The sequence below is a fragment of the Ambystoma mexicanum genome, chromosome 2p, assembly GCF_040938575.1.
Source record: "Ambystoma mexicanum isolate Mex_15411 chromosome 2p, UKY_AmexF1_1, whole genome shotgun sequence".
NCBI classification, from domain to species: domain Eukaryota; kingdom Metazoa; phylum Chordata; class Amphibia; order Caudata; family Ambystomatidae; genus Ambystoma; species Ambystoma mexicanum.
Window position 1 is genome coordinate 1,122,517,179 of NC_090923.1, and position 27,938 is coordinate 1,122,545,116.

Consider the following 27,938-nt stretch of genomic DNA (forward strand, 5'->3'; position numbering starts at 1 on the left):
GTAACTAAGTAAGCACTGCTGTAAAAGCGCCACAATGCCCCTGGGCACTTTGTGCGCCTTATAAATTCAAATAAATAAATAAATAGAAATCATCAGCGCTGTCCTCTTTCGGAGGCCTAGTACATAGTCAGTGACAAGTCAAAGGGCCTCTTGACTTGATGACCATAAAGAAGTTCAAAGGGGCTGAATCCAACCCCTGCTTGAGGGACTTCTCTATAAGCAAAGAGAAGGCATGGCAGTAGATGGTCCCACTTTCTCCTAAGGGGTTCCTCTAAAGCACCTATCATGCTCTTCATAGTACAGTTAAACCTCTCCACCAACCCTTTGGTTTGGGGATGGTAGGCTGTTGAGAACTTCTAAGTCACTTCACAGTTCTTCCACATGGTCTGCATATAGTAGAACAAATGATTTGATCCCCTGACGACTACCTTAGGAAAACCTACTGTGGTAAAAATACTGAGGAGGGCCTTAGCCACTGCCTGAGCACTAACAGTTCTCATGGGTATTGTCTCACGATACCTGATAGCATGGTCTACCACAACCAATATACAAATCGTTTGCCTGAGGAAGTTGGAGGTTCTAGGGGACCAACAATGTCAAACACCACCATCTCAAAAGGGACTCCCACCACAGGGAGGGGCACTTAAGGGGTCACATCTTGGATCCACATAAGTCTGACAAGTGTGGCAGCTCCTACAGAATTTATCTACATCAGCCCCCATCTTGGGCCAGTAGAAATAAAGTACAGAGATAGCCTCTTTTTGGTCCTCTTGAAACTCAAGTGGCCAGCCAGAGGGATAGCATGTGTTAACTGTAGGAACGTTTGTCTCACCTCCTGATGCACTCCTAGTCTTCTGTAGTCCCCTAGGGTGGACTCAGTAGGTTCACTGTAGATGAGGCCATCCTCCCAGTACAGCCTATGCTTCTGGGGCTCTTGCCCTTCCCGCTGGTAAGCGGTCTGCTGATCCAGACCTTCTAGAGAGGGACACTCTCTTTGTCCTCTGCTGAAGTCTGTCCTAGGGGGTCCACCTTCTCCATGTAAAGTCTGCAGCTCAGGATGGTCTCTAGGATCCAGATCTCCAACATAGGGAAGATTTTCTTCCAGCTCTCGCTCGCTCTCTCTCCAGTAGCTGTTTACAGATAATTTGGTTTGCCATCCCACTCAGCCTCAGCTGGGGAAGGGGTCACAGGGATGACCTGCGACAGTCCTCTCAGGGATGTCTTCATCTATTGAACAGGTTTAGGTTTGAGGCCTTTCTTTTTCCCCCCAGAGAGCTTGGATTTCTCCTTTGTCTCTTTCTTATTCTTGGGAATTGAAGGGTAGCCTTCCTGTGGACTAGAGGTAATGGAAGTCACCTCAAACAGAGTCTCAAGGTTGCCTCTCTAGCCAATCTTGTTTGCTCCTGCTTCTTTTTGCTGGGAGGCCTGGGGGTTATAGATACAACTCCAAGAGTGTTTAAACCATTTCCCAACAGGACTCGCCCTGGCCCTTCATCCCGTACACTAACAGGAATGCTAACAGTCATATTATTGCACTGAACGATAGCTTTCGAAATAGGAACCATTTGGATAGGGCATCCTGCAAGTTTAGTGGGACCTTTGGGTGACTTAGCTACATCCTCAGGTTTGAAAAACTCATCTACCACTGTAATGCTTGCCCCAGTGCCTCTGATGGCAGGGGTTTCCTGACCATTTACAAGAACACTGTCCTTATAATATTCTTTTGAGTTGTCTTGAAAGGAGTTGTTCACATCCACATTCTGTTGTTCCCACAGACACTAAAGATACACTAGCTTGAACTCCAATGGGGTCTTCAGCCAGTAGCTGAAAGGGTGCACTTGCCACTTGTAAGAAAGAAGAAGACTAAGGAGGCAGTGTGGACACCTGAAGGTTTACCCTTACACCTGGGATTCCCTTTCACATGGTCTACAGACCCACATACAAAACATTTCCCATATGTTCTCTGGAATGGGGGTGTGGGGGTTTCTGTTGACTTCACTCTGGTTTGGCACCAGAGTGTTCACTAGACCGACCAGGTTTCCCATGGAATGTACCCTTGTTATGTTTGTGGCCCTCTTTTGGATGTTGGGAATTACAATTCTCTTAACCCTCTCTTGTGATGCTTCCCCCTTTTCTTCTTTTGAGTTGCCCCAGAGCCCTTGTGAGTGGCCCTGTTGGCGACCCATAAGTCAGCCGCTTGCGCTAGCTTTTCTGGATCAATTTCTTTTGAGTCAGCCCAGTGCTATCTCAGGTCAGGAGACCAGCATCAAAAACAGATTCTAGCTAAAAAATCTCATTCCTTCAAAAGGCGTGTACTCTGTACCCCTTAACCCAACCATCTACGTTTTTCAAACATTCGCAAACCCACGTAGCCCATGGGATACCATCAGTCTTTTTGAGGGTCCTTAACCTCTTAAGGTACTGGGAAGGAGTTTCCCAAATCTGGCTATTAATGCCAGTTTCAATGATTTATAATCATTTCCCCTCACTGGTACCCAATTCCATCGCAGCCATTCAGTGGGAGCCTAGACATGAGCCAAGGAATTAAATCATTCCCACTTATTACTTGAAGACCATAGGTGTATTAAAACATACCCAGCCAATCCAATAAATCAGGTTTAGGTTCATACATACTCATTGCTTCTTTGGGCAGGTGAGGCCTCTTGGGACTAGAAGACCATGGAAGGGAAGCAGAATCAATGGACATCTTTCTCATCTCCATTTCATGCTGAATTTCTCTTTCTCTTAGTTTCACCTCTTGATGTTTAGTTTCAGCTTGGATATTTAGTTTATTGAACTCCAACTCTAATCTTAGTCTCTAGAGATAAATATATTCTGGGCTGAGATTTGGACCTTGTGGGGTCCCAATGAGAAGTGACAGAGGTACGGGAGTAGGCTGGGGCATTGGGGATCTCCCTTCTGGAGATTCCTCTACCTCCTTTGGCTCCTCTTGCAGATTGGAATTTGACTCTAAACTAGCACCCTCCTCGTTATCGTCCACATTATTTGTGTGAGTAGGTGTTACAGGCCTACTAGCCAAGCATTGGTGATTTTAACAACCTTACAATCAATTCACATTTGTTTTCCTTTCAGAGCCAGACCCCTGGTTTTACACACATCTTTCAGTTGTTCAACTGTTAAGACAATCAGGGCTGCCTCATTAAAGTAATCCATATTTGATATGTTACAATTGCTCATCTTTTTGGTGGAGCTTAGCCTTGTGGCTGGTACAGCAAATAGTCAATGTAACCACTCTACGGCAATCCCACCGCTGCCAGCAGTAGGTAAGAATTAATGTAGTCACACTGTGTGAGACTACACAACACTTCTCTGCTTGGTATTAGGTAAAGCACCTTTTGGTATAGGTCTGTACTACTCAAGTTGGTACTGTGACTGATCAGCCAGGCCTATCTCAAGAGGGGTAAATGTGAGCTGTAGCAATGAAATTCTCAAATACAAGTAGTCAAGTTACACTTATACTCAAGGTTTCAGTTATAATTAGTTATTTATCTAACATCAGTTTTTAAATAAGCATTCTTTAAAAAGGCCAAGATATGTAGAAATCAAATAAACTTTAAAATACTTATCCAGAATCAGCATAGGTTTAGTAGATACTCTTTAGAGATGCTTTTTACACAGTTCCTACACCCAGAGGTGACATCATTCACAAGGACAGTAGTGGCTTTCATATATCACTAGTACGCTTTGCAGATTCTGAAGTTGCAGAAAGGAAATCTTCAGTGCAAGTGTTACTTGGATACTTGTATTTGCGAATTTCATTGCTACAGCTCTACAGTTCACATGTACCCCTCTTGAGATAGGCCTGGCTGCTCAGTCACACTACCAACTTGTGTAGTACTGACCTATACCAAAAGGTGGGTTACCTAATACCAAATGTTGTGTAGTCTCACACAGTGTGACTGCATCAATTCTTACCCAACACTCCATCTCTCCTTTGCCTTCAGTACTATTTGCTTCTACCAACCTGTTTGATGATGTAGGTTAGTTCTTCTATCTCCACACCTTTGTCATCAAATAAGGACTTTCGTTTTGCAACTGCAGACAGGAAAAAAAACAAAAAGAAAATGGGGTTAAGGAGTCACAAATAACAGGAACATAGGCCTGTAAAACAATAAACGGATATACAAAACTTCAAGACGTTTTACAACAACGGTTAGTTTTTTTCTAAACGTTTTCCTATTTGTTTGATGTACAAATCACTTAGGTTAATTTGTTTCATATTGCTTTCAGTGCTGCCTCTATGGAACCTGAAAAGGAAGGAAACCGTGATAAATGATGAGCTATTGTTTTAACTAATCATGTATTTTTTCAGTAAATAAACGCAACTGTATCTTACTTAGATGATACATGGTAATATGCAGCTGGTTATTTTCAATGTGCGTACATAGCACTGTGTGGACAGGAGCCTGTTCATAGTGGGGGCGGGGGGCGTGTTAGAATACTTTCTAATGTGCAAATTCCACCCAGCTTTTGCTAGACTTTAGGACTTTTAATTTTCATCCTGGAGAGAGCGAGACCTTTTCCCACTCTCTTGTGCATTTCTATTTGATTCAAACACTGCGTTTCTTGTGGTTTTGGAGTCTGACAAAACTCCATAGGCATCATCTTTTTACATTGTGACACACAGCACCCTCAGTGCAGTGGCACAGAGAAATCCTTTGGATTTCTGCTAAGGTTTAAATACCCTCTCTTGGATAACTACTGTTTCCAAGAGTAGTAAAGTGAAATTGACTTTACTTACATTTTCCTCTTTATAGACCCAGCACAAACTATCTTACCATAGGGTGCTGGAGGGGTTACTTGGTATCCCCTTTGTCTATCTCTCGTGCAACATTTTTATGTTACCCTTTCTACAATTAATGGCTGGTGGCAGTGGTTTACTTTTTCCTACCATTGTGTGTTTTTACAACAGACTGTGTTCGCAGCTGCAGTATAGCACCCAAGGGTGCTGTTAGGCAAGATTTGGAGCAGTAGCCTTTTGGTGCACTACAACAACCATGACCTCCTGGTAATAGGCATCCAACCTTTGGTACATGTCTGTACTACACAGGTTGGTAGTGTGGCTGAGCAGCCAGGCTTATCTCAAAAGGGGTCGATGTGAGCAGTAGGGTGGTTACACAGAGATTCACAGTGACAAGTATCCAAATAAACTCTTACACACAAGGTTTCTTGATTAAACAATTATGAATTTATTTAACAGTCAGTTTGAATAAGCCTTCTTCAAAAGGGGCACTATAATAGTAACACACAAATACACTCCAAAATACCCAATCTTAGTTTCTCTAAATCAGCAAGTACCCATTTGGGATGGCACACAGACACTTCCTATACCCTCAGGTGACTTAAATTGCTAGGACACTGTGGACAGGTACATTTAGATCAGTATTGAGATGAGGGTCAAAGTAAAGAATTTCAGAATAAGACAGATCACACAAATATTCTGAAGCAGGTAATTACTTCTGAACCCCCCAATGCAAAGTAAGTTAACCCTGTCCTGGAAGGAAGGAAAAAAAAACACAAACACACACACAGAGGAGAGAAGAGTCATTCAGGGAGCCTGGCCAGCAAATGTTAACTGGGCAAAAGTCAAGGTGAGCTCAAGCACTTTTTGCAGCAAAGTAAAAAAGTCTTGCACAATGTTTTAGAAGTCTGTAGAAGAAGTAGAATCAAAGTAGGGTCACAAGCTGGGAGGCTCGTGAGGGGTAGAAAATGCAAGCAACTCTACAGAAGCAACCAAGACAAGTCTCAACTGAGATCAAGTATGGCTACAAGACAAGAGGTAAGCTCTCTTAGACTGTACAGTACCTTTGGTTAGAAGAAATGGTTCCGGCTGGCTTCTGTTCCTGTGTGGCTCTGCAGATCCTTTTATTCCTGTGCCTCAGTCGTGGGGACAAGAGGGAGGACTTCTGGCGACTCCTGCAACACAACGGGACGGTGGGCGACAGCAAAGACCAAATTTTAAGTCAGTGGCACTTCAGCATTTCAGCCTCTCACGTCTGACAGCAAATAGCAACACTGCGGTTCTCGGATACCACTTTAGACTTTCCTTGCTTCCGGGAGTGCAACACTCTGTTGAAGTGGCTCTGGCTTGGTCAGTCATGCACCAGGAAGTCTGGAGGATCTTCCTTGCGCTCGGGTCCGACTTAAAAGCAACGCACACAATCTGGTGTTCCTCTCACTGGCACTTCGGTTCCAACAGCAGCAGCAGTGAAGTACAGCCAGCTCCGAGAGGATGTCCAGATGGGCTTATTTTGGAGTTGATTGGTCCCACCAACTCAAGTGGAGAAGCCGCCCTTGAAGGGCAGACAGCACAGCAGCAGGGCTTCACCGAGCAAACCAACGTTCCAGGAGTTGCAGCAGGCGTCTCTTCCAAGTTCTTCTTCGGATTCCTTCGTCCAGTGGTAGACTCTGCCTTCCAAGCCAAAAAGCCTCACCTTTTATGTAGGTTTCTTCCATTCTTTCCAGCATAGCTCTCAATCACACAACAGGGTGGCTATCCTTGCCAGACAGCCAGCCGGCCAGTCACCTTTGGGTGCATTCCTGTAACCAAGGGGATTAAGCACAGGGAGTTTCGGGCACCTCCCTCACTTCCTGCCCCTGCCAGACACCCTGGAGCCAGATGCGGGTTTCACTCGTGAATCCCGCCAAAGACAAAATGAACAAAGGGACCAAACCTGGTTTGGCGCGCAGAGTAAATCTCAAGAAGGATCTTTCCAGCAAGAAATGGCGAAAGAAGACTGGGCCAGTTTGACGAAATGGGCACCCAAGGGTGCCTTACTGCAGCTGCGAACGCAGTCCGCGGTAAAAACACACAATGGTAGTAAAAAGTAAACCACTGCCACCAGCCATTAATTGTGGAAAGGGTAACATAAAAATGTTACATGAGAAACTAGACAAAGGGGATACTAAGTAACCCCTCCAGCACCCTATGGTGATATAGTTTGTGCTTGGTCTAGAAAGTTACAAAATGGAAGTAAAGTCAATTTCACTTTACTGCTCTTGGAAACAGTAGTTTTTTCAAGAGAAGGTATTTAAACCTTTGGGAAATCTAAGAGACTTCCCTGTGCCACTGCACTGAAGATGCTTTGTGCCACAATATAAAAGATACCTATGAAGTTTGTCACACTCCAAAGTTAAAAGAAACATAATCCAAATCACATTAAAATTACGAGTGATAAAAAAGGGCTCACTCTCAAAGTTTTGAAGTCCAGCAAAAGAGCTGGGGGTCTCCAAGGTAGAAGGGAATTAGCACATTTCTGAGAATTCTCCCTAACAGTTCGCCTACAGGGTTTGAGGTATTGATGGAGGAAAATGGGGTACACCCAGGGCAACACCTTACATATTCCTGCTTACTGAAGAATGGAAGGAGCAGATGGCCGAAGACAGTAGAGCCACTGCAGCCAGATGAGACCCAGAGAGCATATTTGACCCTGAATAGAATAGCAAAATTTAGCCAAACAGCGACACAATCATGTCCCAAGTGCGGGGAGGTTGAGGCAGACCTGGTCCATATGGTAGACATCACCTTGGTGATTGGACCGCCCCCCCCCCCCCCTCCTGGAGTGTTTACTGGGGTTCTTTAAAAGGCCAAAGAGGGCTAAACATGGGAGTAAATTAAGGGACCTGGCATACATATTGGCGACACGCAGAATAGCAGTGGGGTGGAAAGTGCAGACAAGGCCCCTGGTGCAGGTATGGTGGAGGGACCTGCAGGTATGGTGGCGGTACCTGCTGAAATGGGCGAACGCAGAAATTGTGGTGTGGCAAGGGCTACGTCTACATTAGAGAAAGGAGTATAGGAACATAATCCTGCACAAGCGGTATAGACATCAGAGCGTGTGGTGGAATTAAGTTAAGACTGTAGAAATGTGTAGTTCAAGGTAGGCAGGGGTAGGGGAGGAGGGAGAAGAGGGAGAGCACAGACAGGATTTATACTGTGATATAATGTAATGTATAACGAAATGTCTGAGTTACCGTAGTGTAAAACAAAATAATAAAATTGTTTTAAAAAAAATAAAAAGAGAAGACTGGAAGGGCCAAAGGTTTGTTACGGTGGAATTCAGACAGGACCTTTGGGATGAAGGATGGATGTGTTCTTAGCACCACCTTTGTAGCATGGAAGGATAGATACGGGTGTTTGCAGGATAAGGCCTGGATCTCCCCGACCCGCAAGGCCGACGTGATGGCCATCACGAAATCGGTCTTCCATGAGAGAAACTTCAGAGAAGCTTGGTGCAAAGGTTCGAAAGGTGGCCCCAAGAACCTCATAATCACCACGTTGAGTTCTCAAGCCGGGGCAGGAGCCTTCACAGGCGTAAACATTTTGAAGGGGCCCTTAATGAACTCCTTCAATAGCCTGTGTGACCACAACAACTCTCTGCCTGGTGACCGTGTGTTTTGGGAAATGGCAGCCAAATCCACCTTGAAGGAAGCATGAGCCAGACTGACTTGGCCAGTGATAGCAGGTATGGTAGAAGTTCTGGAGCTGTAACCCGGAGAGTACCGATCCTTTGGGCTCTGCACCATATCACTTCCATTTGTGTCTAACACTAGAGCATAGAAGACGACCTAGCCTTTGCCAGGACCTTCCTGAAGTCCAGCGGGAAGTCATAGTGGCCAAATTCTAGAGCTGCAGGAGCTAAGCCGTGAGGTTCAGTGACGTCGGGTCGTGAAGGAAGATGGATCCCTCTTCCCTGGACAGCAGGTCCGGTAGAGCAGGCAACCTGACAGCTAGTGTTATTGCCATGCAGAACAGTTCTGTGTATCAGATTGGTCGTGGTGACACTGGGGGGATGAGGATCATCTTGCAGCAGCATTGGAGCGTTTTGATCACATGTGACAGCAGTGTTAGGGGGGGACGTGTAAAGCAAGAGAAAGAACGCATCCCCCATGTTCCCTGGCTGGGGAAATCTGCTAGCGAACCTCTGGCATTTCGTATTCACTGCTGTCGCGAACAGGTCGATTCAGGGTATGCCCCACATGTTGAAAAGACGTGCTGTCTGATCTTGCTGTAGTTCCCATTTGTGGTACGATCGCAGCTCCCTGCTGAGCGAGTGCACGATAGTGTTCTTGATGCCAGCTGGGTGGAAAGCTATGAGAAACATGCCCTGAAGAATGGCCCAATGCCACAGGGCTTGTGCTTCCATGAAGAGATCAGGTTCCACCCCCCTGCTTCCAGATATAGAACATTGTGGTCGTATTGCGTGTGAAAATCCTCACCACTTGCCCAGATAGAAGGGGCAGGAAGGATTATAGAGCCCAGAACATGTCCCGTAGCTCTAGGATGTTGATGTGCAGGGTCTTTTCCTCCAGACACCAGAGCCCCCTGGCGCGAGACTGGCTTGTGTGGGTTCCCCATTCGTCCAAGGAGGCATCCGTGGTGACTGCAACTTGAAACGGCAGGGCTTGAAATGGGGCCCCTTGGGTGAGGTGTCTGCACACCCCCCTACCCCCACCAACAAATGGAATGTCTGAATTCCTTGTTGAGGAAAATCCTGTCTGACCACTTGCCTGCGCAGCCACCTGGCATCCAAGAATTCTTGTAGCGGCCTCATAGGGAGCCGGCAGAACAGAATCAGGGGAAAGCAGGACTACATCATCCATGGAAGCGACTTGATGCTGCGGACCACTGTGTCCTTTGTTGCCATCAGCCGATGAACCTTGCCCAGAATACACGATACCAGGGATGCCACTGTGTTGAGACGAGCACCCGGAAACAGTGCGTCTTGTGATGGCACCACACTGGATTTTGGATAGTTGATTGAAAACCCCAGAACTCTTAGGAGGTGAATGACTTACTCAGTGTGCTGCACTGCCAACTCTTGAGCAGGGGAACAAACTCTTCAGCAGGGGATCGTCGAGCCAGTCACCTAGGGATGGGTAGACAAGAATGCCTTTGAGGCGCAGGTGAGGTGCAACCAGTGCTAGGCACTTCGTGAACACTCTTGGTGCTGACTTTAGCCCGAAGGTAAGCGCCTTGAATTGATAATGACACCCCAAGACCACAAAAAGTAGATACTCCGTGCTTTGGATGTATGGAAATGTGAAAATAGGCATCTTTAAAAATACAAGACATTAGGCTTCATTGTATGTTTGGTGGTCTGGAAATAAGGATCCCGGTAGCAACGTACCAGCACCCTTTCCCGGACCGCCGATCTACGAGTCTGCCGGCAGGGGGATGGTACTCCCGGCAGGCCTGACCTGCTGGGAGTTCAGTCCCCTACCGGCAGTGTTTTCACTGAAGCACCGGCACTGTTAGCAACAGAGGCATTTCCCTGAAGTTGCAGCTCTCCACCACAGAGCGGGGCCTCGAAGGACCAGTTTCTTTGTTTTTCCACCACAAGGGTTGCATTTCTCCATTTGCCACCTGCATCGCGTCCTGGGAGCCCTCCGAGTTTGTTGACAGAGTGATGGCCCAGTTGTCCAGTGCCCAGAAACGGCTGATCAGAGCCTGAAACCGCAAGCTAGCTGAACGCAATAACCTGGCGCTTAAGAGACTACTGTACTTGAGGCTCCAGGACTTCCTTCAACAGAACAAAGGCACGAATCCAGGGTATACAGTTCTTTTGCCGCGGGATTTTTCGTCGCAGGACTTTTCAGCGCCGTTTTTGGGGGGGGGCCATAGGGGGGTAAAAATAAAATATCTGTGGATGAAAGGGAATACATTTTTTTTTAAAAAGGGGGGGTTTGTAACCCCCCCAAAAATAAATAAATAAATGAGTTTTTTCGGTAAAATAAACGCGATGAAAAGTCCCACGACGAAAAATCCTGCGGCAAAATTAGGTAGAACGAATCCAGATGGGGGCGGAGAGAGGGTTGGGGCTTTAAACATGCCTGCTATGTCCCCACCCCGTCTCAATAAGGTTCTTGGTACTTTGGGCGTAAAGTCCTAGCCCCATCTTTCCCTTGCCTCGCCTTCAACGGTGGGGGTCTGGGTGTTTGAAATGGAAGGGTGGACGTCTGTTAAAGACTTCCCTCTTGTTTTTACCATATTTTGGAACACTTAAAAACTACCTGTTCGCTCAAGCCAAAACTTCTGCAATCTTCCAAAGGAGACTCCTATCCTCCTGACAAGACTTTTATTGGGACCTGTGACTTCAAGGGTGGAGGTTACCTAAACGATGATCCGCAAGCTTACCCCGAGCAATGCCATTGGTTAAGATTAATTATACACCTTCAAGCCCTCAACAATTCTGTTTCACTTGCCCTGAGTGGGACGGGTATGCCAGATGTGGGTCCCAACCCTTCTGGGCATAGAGAACCAAGCTACACCTCACTAATGATGCTCAATAAGGCTGAAATGTGTCTGGGGTTGCTTGAGTTCTCATCAGAAGAGATGTGACCAAGCAGTTCGGGCTGGACTGCCCACTTTGGGGTGGGACCAGGCCTGATTTCCATAAGGTCTTTCCCCGTTGTGCAGTGGATTGGCAGGCTGAAGAACCATTATCTGGAGGGTTGCCCCAAAAATTCCAAACCTTCCAGTAATCAACTTTTTTGTTTGTCAAAGAGAGGAATGGATGCCATGACCTCTGGAAACAGGACAGACGCTGGGAAATAAGGCAATTGGAATGAAAGAGCATGTCCAACCTGGTCATAAAATATGAAGAATATGGAGTCTACACAGGGCAGAATCTGAAAGAAGAGTGTGACTCTCTTGACATGTGTGCCACAATGAACTGTGCAGGTAGTTTCATTTCATACAACCATAAACACAAACATGGAGAGGAAAGGAAAAAAGATATACATTGGCGCCACTAATTTACTCTGCCACAGGCCCATCTCCAACCCTTTAATGCAGCTCAGGTGCGATGTGGTCAATAGTAGAGCAGACTGATTAAGAGGAGGTGGATTTTTTGTGACTAAAGCATCAATAACACATGAATTGAGAGGGGACGAACGGATGAAGGGGAGTGGACCATTGATACAGGTATATTTTATTAAAGAAATGATTTTTAAAAATTGCATTTAATTTAAAGAAATAAAAGTTAAAAGTTTCTGATATTTGGCTACATTTTATTTCATAGTTCACAAATCTCTATCCAGTTTTACTTTGGCAGGTAAAATCACTACCTGAGGCAAAGCTGAATTGGCCTCACTCTGGAAAGCTAAATCGGTAGAAAAGCAGGTGAAGGAGGCATGAGAGAAATAAAAGCGGTGGTCAAATGCAAGCCTCACATTCACAAGCATTTAGATTTTCAGCTTCCAGGCTGTAAACACATTGAGGCACCCACATCTTCTTTGCCCATTGTGACCCCCACTGCCCAACATTACAAAAGGAACCTCAACGTTTCCACTTACGTATGGTCAGCTTCTCGAGTTTTGCAAAGGTGTTACTGAGATCCTTCCCAATGCGCCTGGAGGAAAGAAAGAGACATCAATTACACTTAGGTTTTGGTAGCACAAAATGTTCTCTTTTCAGGCTACAAGCAGCCCCATAGTCGCAATTAGGATGGGTTAATTAGACTTCGAAAGCCCCATCCAACAACTTCTTTCCAATTTTTGAATGGTACTCTAGATCGGTTGAATGATGGGGAGAAAAGGTGAATGCTAGATTCAAGAAACCCGATTCATAAACTGAAGATAAATGTTTTTTAAACACATTTCAGAGGATCAATATGCAGACTGTATTAAGGAGGTTTGATGGGCATGTCTCTCTCTCCTAACTTTTGCAAGGCTGAGGGTGATCTAGCAAGACCTTCTGCTGGGCCAATGCACATCAGGATCGTCACGGTCTAACAGTGCTTTTGTACCGGCCATCCCAAACGTTCCCATTGGCACTGATGGATTCCTGCAGCATGCATGCATTTGTGAGGCCTTGCCCGGGGCACCAAGCAAATGGCACCACCTATAAGCCCCTTCGTCGGGCTCATCCATTGGCAATATCCCAGGGAAGATGGTATCTAGCTGTTGCCTTCAGTAGGTGACTTGTCCCGACTGTCGCTCCCTCTCTTCCCCATGTTGAAGCTAGGTGCAACGTCTGCCGGGGGTGCCCAGCCCTATCCTTCCATGGGTGACCTGCTTCCATGTCGAGTATACCCAATGGGCTAGTTCAATTACCTCCTAAATTCCTAACGCCCTTCATCCTCTAGCCGGTTCTGCATGCCTCCTCCATCCTCCTCTTCCCTAGGATGGTACAGGGTGCCCACTCTTCCGTTGGTCGGTTCTGGGTGTCACTCACCTTCTGCCACCCTATTGCCCTTGCAAGTACCCATGGTCTCCCCTTCCCCTAGTTAATCCTCTTTTGCTAAACCGTGTGCACCATACCGTTGTTTCTTTTGATCCCTCATTCCACCATCCTTTCTTTCATTTTAAGGCACCCAGGAGTGGCATTTCCACTCTCATCCTTTGCCCTATGTAATGTGCTTTGTTCAGAACAAATACTTTCTGCTTTGATATACAATATGATGTGGCATTTATAACGCACCTGTACACAAGTTTTTCTAGGCGCGACAAGCCAAGAAGGGGGAAACGAAGGGAGGACAAAATAACGATCTTACTAGGCCTTGTGTCATTCAGATTGTGCAAATGCGGGGAAGATGGAAGGGGAGAAGTGCCAGGGTGCAGGGGAAGTGCAGTTAACTCACAAGTGCAGCCAGCGGGTGGCTCATAAGGGTTGTAGATACAGACCCTAAGTGCTGGGGAGCCCGGAGGCTGTGCAAGGGCAACTAGACATGCAGGAGCTTGGACCGAGTTCAGAGGGTGACCAGGTGACCAGTGCGCGGAGCAGTCAGGTGAATCAGCATGGGAGAGGAAGAGAGAAATCGCAAGTGCAAAGGAAAGTCTTGAGTTGCTTCTGGAACTGGAGGTGGTTCTGCTCAAGTTTGAGAGAGGCAGGGAGGCTGTTCCAGAGGGAGGCCACAGCCGAGGAGATAGATCTGCCCCTAACTCGCTGCTTGGAGAAGCGTCCGACCCTCAGAGAGTTGGAGGTTTTAGAGCAGAGAGCTTGAGAAAGAAGATGTTTTGGAAGAGAAAGTTTCTTGAATAAACTACAAAAACATATAGAAGTTCCCAACAAAAGAATTTGAAGGTCATCAGCTTTCTTAATTTACACAATTATAAAGGCTGTCAATATTGAGGTGTATTGTTTAAAATGTATAATAGATCTCACGGTGTAACAATCCAAAGTCACAAAGTTGCCAACAGTTCCAGAATCAGATGAACAAAAAACAGCAGTTATCCGATTTGGAAGGGGTTAGAACAGTTGAGTATGTGATTAAATAACTGGTAAAGATAATGTGCTGTGATGTGCAAATTAGTGCTTCAAGCCTGGGTTACCCCATCCTCCCACTCTGCACAAAAGGTTACACCAACATAATCGCAGCCAAACTTGTACGAGGGGTGATGACAATAGGGAATTGTGCGCTTCGCCCATAGCACATAGAAAATGTATACTTATTATGTGGCCCTCCAGATATTTTTCGGCAACACCCATAATCCACCACTGACTGCGGTTGCTAGGAAAATAATGAGTAACCATGTTGTATTAGATAAAAAGAACTCTACTGAAACTCAGAACTAGCATACTCTACTGTCATCTACACATTTTAGGAAAACAAAGTCTTTAGTCTAGATTTCCAAAAGCTGCTGTTACAGGCACCTTTATATGCAACTGAAATAAATTCTTCTGAATGTACCTGACCTGCAGCCATTTACTGTGCATGACTTTTTTATTTTTTTATTTTTTTTTTTCTACCCCAGTTATGTTTTCTGTTGAGTGTAAAGCCATCTGTTGCTATTCAGACTGTACAACACTTTTTTCAAAAGAAAATGCAATATCCAAGGATGAAAAGAAGACAGACAGAAGAGTACAGGATACACAAATATCCAATGATGAATAGAGGACAAAGACAGACCAAAGAGTACTGGACGCATGAATATCGAAGGATGAATAGAGGATAAAGACAGAGAGAAGAGTACTGGACACATGAAAGGTGGATAAATTGTCCTAGATTGTACAAATAAAAATAAACGGCAAGCTGACACCCTTAAGAGTTTATAGGTTGTTGCGTTTGCCCCCTAAAATGTATACTGATTAAGATTATCCAAAGAGAAACAATTCACTCACATACAAATTTAGAAAAAATGTGGGCAGCGAAAATCCAGTCTTTTGCTTGCCACAGAAACACCATTCTATTGGCGCCTAGAAACACCATTCCGTTGTATAGGCGCCTAGCAAATACACAATAGAGTTTCATTTTAGATTTCCAAAAATTGTAGACATAGATGTAAATTAATGTATGGTTATGTTACCATTAAGAAAGAACAAGCAGAGCAGAAAATGGGGTGGGAGGATCTAGGAGAATTTGTTAATCCTGACATGCCAGATAGCACTAAATATTACATCCGACAGCCATGTAGCGCGTCTGCAGCATTATCCTGCTTGTTAAAGGTGCCCACGTGCATATGTGGTTGTTCTTATGTTAAGATGGATTTCCAAAAGCAGCTCTGGTGCGAGGATTTTGGGAGGCCACCCATTTTTTGGTAAATAGGGAAGATGCTGAGAGGTTAGCCAGAAACCAATCAAGATAAGGTAGCTGAGCAGACATGCTTAGTCTCAGGAAAGTGAGAGAGTGGTTACCAGCCAAAATGAGCACACACAGAAAAACACAAATCATTCAAGTTAGACATTAAGTATATCAAAATACAATTATTTATTAAGCCTTTAGTCACACTAGGCGTATAAACCATATATACACACATTCACCAACAGGAGAATACAGTTGCATATGTATTAGTAACCTGTGTTTAATAGGTGAGCAGCCGGATGTAAACAAAATAGGGACACATAGTTTGAATAAGCACAAGTACAGCTTCCCTCAATCTTATGAAGCCCAACCCTAAGATGGTATGGGGGCTTTGTGCCCAAAGGTCACACGTTCCTACATATAGCCTCTTCAGGTAAGGTATTCAGAAATGATGCATTGGGTTGCTGTGTTACTTCAGAAAGCTTTCAAACATTAATTGTTTACCCAAATTCAGAAGAGTATCTCACCCTACCCTATTCACCAGGTAAGATCTAGGAAAGGATTCTTAACTTAGGTTCGACGATCAAAGACTAAATCAGAGGGACTTAGGTTGAAGCACTTCATGTCCAATTTTACCCTATAGAGGACAGTGGAGGAGGGGACAACAAGATGTATGTTAACTTAGCCCCCCTGAATCAGTTTCGTCCAGATACCACTGCAGGTCTTCTGGAATTCATTGGGGACACAATTGTCTGTACTTGGTTTGGGAGAGGAGGGCCCAGGGGTCGTCGGTGCAGAGGTTACTTCCAGGGTTAGGAGTCTGTCGCGTTGCACAGAAAACAGTTCCAGTCAGTTTCCATAAGAAGAACCATAACAAAGAAAGATGAAGACATATGCATTGCAGACCCTCTCAGGACAACTCACTGCATAGTTCCATTTATTTTCAAAGATGGCTTTAAATGCTCTGTGCTACCATGAACCATGACTTGTAACAACAGAGTTCTACTAGTTAGGGTAGCAATTTCTGCCTTCTTTGTGCTTCACTTTCTCACGGTTTATCGTTCACCCTCATTTAGCTTAATCGCTTTTGAAACTGATCTTTTTCGGTCGTTCTCTGACTTAGCCCTTGTGCATAATAATATGTGAATCCTTAGGGATTTTAACACCTGGGCAGATGCCACTCAAAATTCTGCGGCTTTCTTCTTTCCGACCCGTAGGGAAAGTATATGTGACAGACCCAACCCATCTCAAGGGGCACACTCTGGATTTGGTCTCTGCTCCAGGCCACTTGGCAATGGTCTCTCCAGCTCAACAGGTGTGCTGGTCCGACCTCCATATCATACCCTATGAAGTCGTATTGGCTCAGCCACGGCCCATATCCACTCTGACTAAAACAATACAGAGAAACTGGAGGGGTATCAATACTAAGAGATTAGCTCATCAAGTCAACTCCAACTACCAATCACTAATGGTGGGTCCCTTGCCTCTTTCTCTTCCTTTAACAAGGCTTATGGCTGCCTGCTCAGAAGCAGTCGAATGCCTAGTCCCTTTAAAATGGTTCTGTAAAGCTGCCAGGCCTTCAGCCCCCTGGTTTACCCCTGAACTCTGTGCACAGCGTGCCTCAGCATGCAGGACAGATCGAGAGTGGCGAGTTAGTCATGATCACTCCCTAATATTCTCTTTTAAAAAGTTACAAGTGTCACACCAGAAGGCGATAAAACGGGCAAAAAGTACTTACTACTCTACCACCATTCAGGCAGTTACAAGCACCTCTAAGCAACTTTTTCAAACTGTAAAAGATCTGCTTAAACCTAGATAGGTATGACAATTTGACGGATTATTTCAAGAAAAAATACTGAAGATCAGAGCAGACATTCCAGGTCTAGATCGCTCTTCCCCTTTAGTCTCTAGTGCCATCCTGAGGGATGATCATGCTAACATCTCATCCTTTGCCTCTTTTAGCTATATCAATTCTTCTGAAGTGGTCTTTGTCTTCTCACACCTCAAATCAGCATCTCTAGCAGATGGTATACCACTGTCCCATTTTAAAAATATGACACTCATTTTGAAGGAAATCCTGGCCCAGGTGGTTAACTCCTCCCTGCTCCATGGCCAACTTTCTACAGCATTAAAACATGCTTTAGTATCGACACTTCTTAAAAAAACGAAGTTTGGATGCTTCTCTCCCCTAGAACTTCCATCCAATCTCTTTGCTGCCGATGTTCATTAAACTACTGGAGGCTATCATTAGCCCTTGACCCCCCCTCCCCATCCATGCCCACCCCCCAACTTCGTTCATACTTGGAGGGCCACAATATATTGGAACCTCAACAACTTGGCTTCCGCCCCATAATAAGCACTGAGTTGGTCTTGGATTAGAGATCAGTGCGGCATAGCAGGTCTTACACTATTGGACATATCTTCTGCCTTTGATACAATTGATCACACCATCCTCCTGCTGAGGAGTCAGGAGATTGGCATCTCAAAATCTGTCCTAGACTGGTTCCATGCTTTTTTGTCTTCCAGGGGTTTCTTTACCCCTTTCCGTTCTGCTCTGACACTGGTCACCTGTAGTTTGTGAAGGCATCATGAAGCAAGACACAGACAACAGATTCAAAGTTCAAAATCAAATGGTTTATTAAATCAAATGCCAGGATGGTTGAAGACCTAACTTGCCCTAGTGCGATTTCCCTACCTGAATGAAACTAAGGAAAGTCTGAGTCAAAGAGTTCCACTTAAAAGTCTGCCTGTGTGCAAAACCTATCCTTGCCCTCACAACTAAAGCTAAACAAAGTGTAGGGATGTCAATAATCAAAGAAATGGTGATCAAAACAAAGTTCTGAGCTTCTTCCAGCGCTTAGCTTCCTTTTTCAGCTCCCTCTCACCCCTTCCCCCACCCAAGTTCAAGAAAGTTCTACAAAGGTCTCGAGATTACCTCTCCCAAGTTCAAAACAGTTCCACAAATTCTCGAGGTTCCCTTCCCCTAGTTCAAGGCAATACAGTTCAAAAGAAAGGTGTCTTGAGGCTTCGTCCTCAAGACAACATTTGTAGTTCATCAAGTATCAGGGATCCCTTCCCCTCAAGGCTTCAACCTAACAACGTGTACTTGTTTCAGTCTCTCAACGTTCAACACAACTCCAGAAACACAACTCCAGGACAACTTGACTCTCCCTCTGGATTGCATCAATAGTTCACTTATATTGCTTCTTCTTGGTTTGTTTCACAATGTCTCTGGCTTTCACAATTTTAGGTCTCCCTGTCCTAGGCGCAGTTGTCAGACCAAACGGTCCACCCATCACAGGCCATGTAACCAGGAACCCTAGGTTCTTCAGCCCACACAGTTTCGTCTGCATTTGCCCCTGTGTATAGATTAACATTCACTTAGCTTCTCCTTGTCGGCCTCTTTCTTTGTATGAGCCTCTTGGCTTTGCCATAACGTGTCACACATCTCATGCCAGTATTAGGCCTTGCCACACTGTATCCATTCATAAAGTTCACTCTGTGGCGGTCTTCTTCATTCCCCACCTTTCTGTCATGCTCTTTCATACGTGCGCTCATATTTGGTAGACCAAATGGGCACTCTCTCAACTTTCATCAGTTAATCGCTTTCATCAGCTGGTCGCTTTGCCTGCAAAGTTTTCATTCAGTTCGGTATTCAATACGATTAATTCGGTACTTATGCATAGCCCTGAGGAGCGCCCCCGGCTTTGAGTATCATTACCCTGCACTCACCGGTCCTCTGCATTCCTCTCCGGGGGCCTCAGTGTGTCCTTTCTTTTTCGCCGGCAGGCAGTCAGTCACTGCGAGCCCCGCTCACACTCCAGATGCTTTCCTGCACACACCGGCAGCTATGCTCCACTTCCACGGGCGGCAACCTCTTTCTTCTTCCTTGTACGCAGCTCCAGCTGCTCTCTCCCATCCACGGAGGCTCCCACACATGTGGCAGGCTAAGGGCCCAACTTGCCCTGTGCTCCAGAGGTCCTCTGGGACTTCTGTCGGCATCCTAGCTTCCTCTAAGGTCTCACCATGGCTGCCTCCTCACGCACAGGGTCCCCTGCTGGTCTCTCCCACATAGGCCTCAATGTTAGTCCTCGTGCTGCTCTCTGCCTCTCCTCTTATACACCGGCAACCACTTGACAGGTTACAGGTGTGATTTCTCAATTGTATTTGGCCGACTGTGGTTAGAGGGCTATGCCTGACCTTCACAGAACTTTGCAGGCATCTTCCTCATCCCAGTACTAGAGTGGTAAAAGTAGTAACCATTGTTGATTACACCTAGACGTCCCTTCCTCTTCACCAGTACGGTCATAGATAAAATGTGGTAAAATGAGGGGAGATGTTTAACAATGGCCCATAAAGGATAGGGGAGGGTTAGGTTGGTTTTCAATAGGGAAAGGGGGATACCATGTCTCGCCTGTGGGTACCCCACTCCCAATTTTTAGGAATAGTTCCTCTTTACTGCACCTTTCCTTTCAATTCGATGGACCTGCAAACTTTTTGCTTTTATTATTGTATCAGACCTGTTCTTTTTACGGTATTACCCAAATTGTTCGTTTACAATTGTTCGAATGAACAATTGACCGAATTTAAAGGGTCACAATTGACCTTTTCACAATTGACCATATACATATATATATATATATATATATATATATATATATTGTAATTCGAACAGTTGTAAAACGAACAATTTGTATACAACCCTTTTTACAGTGCAGTGAAGCCTTACGTTTCACTACATTGGCTTTTGTTCATCTGTTATGGGGAAACTGACATGTGCTTCAGGCTGTCAGTTGAGAGACAGATTCAAAAGTAACAGTTTGAAAACCTGAATTACAAAACTTTGTGGGGTTGGTGTAATGCCTACCTGGCCCTAACTCGAATGGGAGTGATCCCACAACTGATGTTTCCAAGGGCTGTCGTCGTCCGTAAGTCCAAAACCAAAGTTAGTCTGTGTCCAAACCTATGCTTAACCTCACTCCTAAACCAAATGTGATAGGAGGTCTTCTTAAAAGAAAAATGGTGGTTAAAAAGGAAATATAAGCCACAGCTAGTTTCAGGTAGTCTTATCAATAGGTGTAGTTCTGCCAGTTCAAAATAGTTCAACTCAAAAGGGTTGCCCTTGGAACCTTCCATGCAGGGATCTTGCTGTAAGTCAAGATCCCTGCATGGAAGGTTTCAGAAAGGCCTTCAGAAAGTGCCCGAGGACCGCCCTGTGGGTGACCAGCTCTGAGTTTGGGCTACCCTGCTGCAGACGTTGCTGTTCCGAGTGGAAGCCTGGAACTTGGGGGAATCTTCAGCTTGTGCAACAAGACTTACTTCTGTGAAATGTCATGGTCCTAGGAGGGAAAGTATGACCAGAGCAAGTGAATTACTTTGCGTTGCTGTCTATCGGTGGCCGTCATCAGAAATTGCTTACCTGTATCCATTCCTGTCCCGAGAGGGACCATGTGTCAAGATTTGCTGTATTCTTCAACTGGGAGACCTTGCACCATCATTACACACCAACCTGAGAGCTGCTCGAACCTGCAACCCCTAGGTATCGAGGGCTGAGGCTGACAGTGGGAAAAGAAACCTTGGACCTTGTTCAACCGACCTGCCAAGTCTCATGAAGAATCAGAGTACAGGGCTGAGTTATAGCGATACTTACCTGCACCCCTAACTCACCTTTAAAAGTTTGATAACTTTTATAAAACGTTTCTAATGCTTTGGCTTTGCCATTGCTTGTTCACACAAACACTGCGAAAGTTGGAAATACGCTTGTTAGTCAGATTAACTTGTCCCCTAACCATTGGCACTGTTCACTGGACCCCAGAGACCATACCTTCATTTTTTCCAGTTTCACAAACTGTTCGGAACTTTGCTGAAAATGTGGGCACAAGGCCCCATACAACTCAGGGATGGACTTCTGAAGTTAGGCTTTGTTCTCCGTGAACCTGTAGTGTGAATACTAATTTGTACCTTCCTTTTCAGGGGTTTGCCCTACTCTAGTGATTGTGTGTATGTATTATAATCTTATTGCTGTGTGATATTACCAGTTAGTAGTCATTTTTTCACTGAGAATAATTTGTATACCTGTTTGTCTAAGTGTGTTGCTTGACTGCTTCACTGTGTGTGCTTATTGTGGACGCCTTACAAGCTCACCACCTCGAGACAAACTAGACCACTCGCCTTGCTAGCTTGAACTGGTTTGGCTACAGCTCGCAGTGTTGGCCCTGTCACAATATAGGTTGACCTTCTATACATCTGTCCACCATGCCAGAGTATAGAAAATCAGTCCTAACACCAATCGCCAAGAAACCTTCGCCCAGGTGATCCTCCCTTGCTCTCCACCCCCAGGGTCAGGAACCAAATGTGATGGCCTTTCCCTGGCCACCTGAGAAGTGGATCCAGGGCGAGTAGGAGTGAGGATACCCTCAGGTTTCTCACAGGTGTCACTCAAGGTTCGGCCGTTTTCCCTCTGCTTTTCAACATTTATGTATTACCAGTTGCTCATCTGATTCATTCACACGGTTTCCGTTTCTTCTCATATGCGGATGATACTCAGCTTCTGTTTCACCTTGATGGTGCTGAGGCTGGTATAGCAGCACGCCTGCATGTTTGTCTGAAGGAAGTGAGCTCCTGGATGAGCGAAAAGTGGTTAAAACTGAATGGGGGAGAAACTGAAGTTCTGGTCGTCGGGCCCTCCCGATTCTTCTGCACTGTGGGTTGCAGATTTCTGGCTGCCTTCTCTAGGTCATTTTACAGTCCCTGTGAAAGTGTAAAAAATAATGGCCTAAAAAGTCACTAGCTCACTCTCTTCTGAGGCTCAAGTTACCTCGATCTGCAGCGCATCTTTCTTCAAAGTAAATGTATTCCCATCAATTTACATGCTCCAGTCATAGCTGCTTCCATCAATGGTAGTTTGAACTACTGCAATGCAACCTTCCTAGCTCAACCCAACTACTTGAATCAACCGACTGCAGGTATTGCAAAATTCTGCAGTTCGTTTGGCCAAAAGGTATTCTCTATGGCCACCACGTCTCTGCAGCTGAGCAAGCCCTTCATTGGCTGCCTGTGGCAGCTTGTATCAAGTATAAATCTCTTTGCTTGATTTCTCGAGCTTATCATAAAAGGGGGTGTCTGTCCCTGTAGGAAAAATGTCTCCCGTGTCAGCCTAAACGTCTTCTGCGATCAGCGTCTTCTTTTCTGGTAGCAGTACCGTCCTACTGACTTGAACGTTGTGGTGGCCTCGGGTTAGGGAGACTTATCAGTTTTATGCTTAATCCCCTCTCTTAACAAGACCCCAGCACTTTTTGCTGGACTTCTGGACCTTTTTCTTTCCATCCTGAATGGAGCCTTTTTCCCCTCCTTCATTCTTATTTGCTCTGACTTTTGGCAACGCTGTTCTTTCCGTTTTTACTTTGTACTACTGAGTCTTGCTTTCCTCCATATCTCTTTAAGGCATCTGTGTTACGCAGGACACTGCACGTATATGCAGTGCTGCTGGGAACCCCTTGGGTGGTTCTTTGAGATTCTTTCACTAGCCTTAAAAACTACTGTTCTTAAGGATAGGGGGATACTTTGTATCCTTCCCAAACCTTAACTCGTGAGAGATTAGCACACACCACCCTATGTGGAGTGCTAAGGGGATACCTACTATCCCCCTTCTCTCTGCTCCTATGACTTTCTAGTCACAGTGACTACCCTACAGTTATGGCTGGTGGCAGTGGACGTGTTCTACCAACTAGTGTGCTATTTGTTTTTACTACAGACTGTATTCACGGTCTCCGTTATGCACAATAGGGTCACCTATGTTCCAACATGGTGGCTCCTTTCTTTTTTTGCCATTTCTCGAATGGTTGTCCTTTGTTAGCCCTTTATCTACCATTCTGGGAGGGGAAGGTCTGTGTGTGAGTTTTGCCTTTGGTAGGAACTATTGGTTGTCCCAGCCTAGGCTCCAGTGTGTCTGCGAGGACAGGAAGCAGGGAAGGAGTTTAACACTCCCATGCCCTTTGTCTGCTAGAGGTCCCGAATGGAACCAGTTCCCACTGGGGTGCTGGCTGTCCCGGTTGGAAAGCCATCCGCCCCTTTCTGTAAACTGTTGAAAGAGTTTCCAGAGGAGTGAATGGGAAAACTGAATAAAAGTTGAGGTTCCCGAGGAAGAAGGCAAGTCGACCACTTTAACAGAAGATCTGAAGCTGAAGGCGACCAGTGACGCCTGCAGACCCTTCCAGTAACCGTGAAGCTACCACTGGTATCCCGATCCCGTTATCTTATCAACAGAGGCGTTCTGGAGAGGACTCCTTCCCTTTGGCTGGTGGGACAACCAACCCTAAAACAAACTGCAGATCGATCCATCCCCTGAGGTGCTGTGACCTTACAGGGCTGCATACTGCGAATACCAGCGGACCTCCGACCCATTTGCAGTGCAACGTCTTTGCATGACAAATCCACCCAGAACTTTGGTGAGCTCCAATTGAACCTCCAGAGGCACGATCCGACTCATCCAAGTTCCTGCAGAATCGAGGAAGATCGACCAGGCATTAACAAGCAGTCCACTGGGAGCAGATAAAAAGGCACCAAAACCGCAGACTGATGTGGAAGACCAACGATTCTTGCTGATCGTCCTCGTCGTGCTTGCTGCTGTGACAGCCCATTCAGAGTCCTTCCTTTTGTCACCAGACTGAGGAATAGGGAGACCATGTCCGTCGCTACTGCACAGGAGAAAATCCAGCTGTGTGGTCCTCATACACCCTAAGGTACTGTGGGGCTCAAGGTAGAACTTACCTTCGGCCGAATAGTCGCACCAGTGTGACTGGAGTGCATTACAAGGTGTTTGGTTGTCCACCCATACCCGTGGCCCAGGCCTGACAGCTTGGGCCCATTAGGGAGTCCTTTGCAGGGTCCCTATAACTGTGTTATCCTGCTAAAGTATTTTTTACCTTGGTGACTAAAGTTTTGTGAACTTTGCATTCCCTGCTGCTACCCAAGACTTTTGTTCCACTCCTACACCGACTTTTGGATAGTTAGGGATTGCACTGCCAAAGCATTAGCCTTGAAAAGTGTTACTATAAAGTAAATTACTGCTAAAGTATTGAATAACCCTCCTTTTCCTGCCTACAGACTTTGATGTGACTTTACTAAATTAACTAACCTATCATTTCTCTGTAAAAAATGTGAGTGCGCAGCACTACTAGTAATATGGTAGAACTGTCATTAGTGTCATTTTCTGTAACAATTGTAAGCGCAAGCAACTACTATTGAATAAGTCACCTATTAAAAGTATTGTTAATGATTCCTATTTGTGTTTTTAGTCTAAATAAGTATTTACCTACCTTGCCTTGTATATGTTATTGTGCATTTGAATAGCGCCTTATATACCACTGGTATGATCTCAAAGCGCTGTGGGTGGAACACCCTCGGGACCGTAGTCCAGGTCGGTGGAGATAGTGGGGTAGTAAATGGTGCTTGTGTGCACTCAGTATGTGTGCAGCCAGTGCAGTTTACGTGGTGTGTAGCTGCATTCTAATGCTAGGTGTGGTGCAGTGGTTGTGTGAGGTCAGTAGAATGTGTGCAGCCAGGACGTTGACCTCAGAGTTTGCATTCTGGTGGTGGTGGAGCTTGTGTATGAGATGTGTGCCGCTAGGCTGATTTTTATCGTGGGGTATAGTTGCATTCTTAAGACTGTTGAGGTGTTCATGGAGGTGTTTAGGTTGTGTGCAGCTAGGCCGAAACTGATCGAGGGGTATAGCTGCATTTTGTTTGTTGTGTATAGCTTAAAGGAATGGTTCACCCAAAAATGTGTGAAATGGATGCCCGCCTGTGCTGGCTTTTGCTTTTGCGGCACTAATGAAGGAAAAGCCAGCCAGCTGTAGTAAACAAAAGCTACCACTGGGTGGCTTTTCCTTCATTGGTGCCGGGACTCTGAGGACGCGGACCGGAGACTACAGGCAGAAAAGCTGCAGCTGAATCTCAGTAAGTGCTATTTATTTAAAAAAAAATAATAAGCACTAGCTGCGTTTTTTTTTTCTAAGTTTTCCGGACTGGAGGAGCCAGCTTTTGAAGCTACCGCAAACATAAATACAACGTTATTGTGTTTGAAAACGCTGCGGTTTTTCTTCCTAAGTTTCTCAGGCTCCTCCGAGCCTGAGAAACTTAGGAAGAAAAACTGCAGCGTTTTCAAACACAACCGCGTTGTGTTTCTGCCTAAATGGGCGCTCGGGCGGGAGCCCGAGAGCCCCAAATGGGAAAGCAGATTTAGGCAGAAACACTACAGCATTTAGCATTGCAGAAACCAACCGCGTAGTGTTTCTGCCTAAATCTGCTTTCCCATTTCGGGCTCTCGGGTGCCCCACGGGGAGCCCGAGAGCCCCAAATGGGAAAGCAGATTTAGGCAGAAACACTGCAGCATTTAGCATTGCAGAAAACAACCGGGTAGTGTTTCTGCCTAAATCTGCTTTCCCATTTGGGGCTCTCGGGCTCCACCCGGGGCCCGAGAGCCCCAAATGGGAAAATGGATTTAGGCAGAAACACTGCAGCATTTAGCATTTCCCATTTGGGGCTCTCGGGCCCCCCGTGGGGAGCCCGAGAAATCAGCTGTAGGCAGAAACCCTGCGACATGTAAACACAACCGCGTTGTGTTTCTGCCTGCCTTGGCTTTCACTTTGGGTCTCTGCTGCTCCCCTGGGGGAGCACCGGAGACCCATAGTGATAGCCACGGCTTGCAGAAACACAACGCAGTTGTGTTTGAAAACGCAGCGGTTTTTCTTTCTAAGTTTTCCGGGCTCCTCCAGCCCGGAAAACTTAGAAAAAAAACCGCAGCTAGTGCTTATTTTAAAAAATAAATAAAAAGCACTTACCGAGATGCAGCTGCAGCTTTTCTGCCTGTAGTCTCCGGTCCGCGTCCTCCGAGTCCCGGCACCAAAGAAGGAAAAGCCACCCAGTGGTAGCTTTTGTTTACTACAGCTGGCTGGCTTTTCCTTCATTAGTGCCGCAAAAGCAAAAGCCAGCACAGGCGGGCATCCATTTCACAAAATGGATGCGCCCATGTGCTTGCTTTTTCAATTTTTGAGCTTGAATTGCTCCAAATTTTACATAGGAACTTAAAAAAAAAAAAAAGTGCGAGTATATTTGTTTTATTATTGCCCATATTTTTGGGCAATAAAATTTTTTGGGCAAACCATTCCTTTAATATAACTTTCAGTGTGCAAGAGTTTCTTTGGACTATTGTATAGGCAATTCTACCAGATACCGTGGGTAGTACCGACTTATACTAAGAGTTGGGGACCTGTAAACCAAGGGACAGTTTTATAGTGTCTTACTTCCAAGTGGACTTTAGGAAAACTCCCATAACACTGTGCCTTCTCAGTGGTAGGATCAAACTTTGGAACTACCTTCGTCTGACTTTACGCAGCCTGTCTGACTTTGAGCGATTTAAAGCGTCTCTCAAAACTCACTTATTCGCATAAATCTGCTAAATAATTTCTAGTGTCAGCGCGTTGATGCCGTTGATGATGCGTCAGGGGACCACTCCGGTGGTGATAGTTCACGGTACAAGTATCCTTTAACATTAACATAATCACCACCAAGGTCAGGCAGTGACAGATGATCGTACAGCAGCAAACACAGAAGCAGCCCCAGCACAGCGTCACTTTAAAAGGGAGACAGCTGAAAATGTAAGAACAGGCAACATGTAGCATAAACTGAAGGTCTGCCAAGTTCCAGCCAAGTTCCAAGGCTCACCTCAGAAGCTGCATCGAATTAACCCCGCTGATCAGTACACCTGGTGGTCCAGGGACACTTCCAAAGGCTCAGAAGCCATGGTTCCTCGAGCAGGGGTGGAGACTGGTTTTTACCACCGGTCCAAGGACCGAAGCACCAACAAGGGTCTTCTGAGATCAGGCAGAGAAGCAGGGCTTCCCCGGGCCAATCACTGGAGTTGATGCTGGTCAGCTGCAGGGGTCATCCTTGGATCATCAGCGGGCAGCTCCTCCAATTCTTCGTAGAAGTCTGTTTTTTTCAAATTATGATCAGTTGCAGGAGCCCTCCTTTTATCCAGGATTCAGTCTGGGAGCAAGCCAAAGTACACCAATGGTAAGGATCTGCAACATTCAAAGCAGCCCAGGGTTGTCCAACCAGGGACGACCACTGGTAATCACATCCGTCCAGTAACAGACTTTCGGGCAGCAGAAGAGGTGAACTGCGACCAGACAGTCCCAGCCCCCTCCTCTGGCTCTTACACATACACACAAAGTCCTTTGCCTGCATATAAGCCATTTCCTGACCTGAGAAGGCAGGAAGAAGGCCAAAGAACAAGCACAGCTTTACTAAACTCCAAGAAGTCAGAACAGGGTCCAAAATGAGCAAAATGAATAGGGGGTGTCCCATAGGATTCTATAGAGGGAAAGGTGCACAAAATAAATCTTTCCCAAAAATGATCGACATAAAAGCAAGGCCAACCACTGATATGAT

At 45.7% G+C, this 27,938-nt stretch overlaps 1 protein-coding gene across 2 annotated transcripts in view; it reads right to left on the reverse strand.

Moving 5' to 3' along the window:
- STX5 (syntaxin 5) overlaps nt 1-27,938 on the reverse strand; it is a 208,855-nt gene that overhangs the window by 130,700 nt on the left and 50,217 nt on the right. For both annotated transcript variants that reach the window (XM_069645161.1, XM_069645162.1), the window contains 2 exons: nt 12,319-12,374; nt 3,986-4,056 (listed from right to left, as the gene is read on the reverse strand). In XM_069645161.1, the coding sequence (XP_069501262.1) occupies nt 3,986-4,056; nt 12,319-12,374 (127 nt within the window). The remainder of the gene's footprint in view (nt 1-3,985; nt 4,057-12,318; nt 12,375-27,938) is intronic.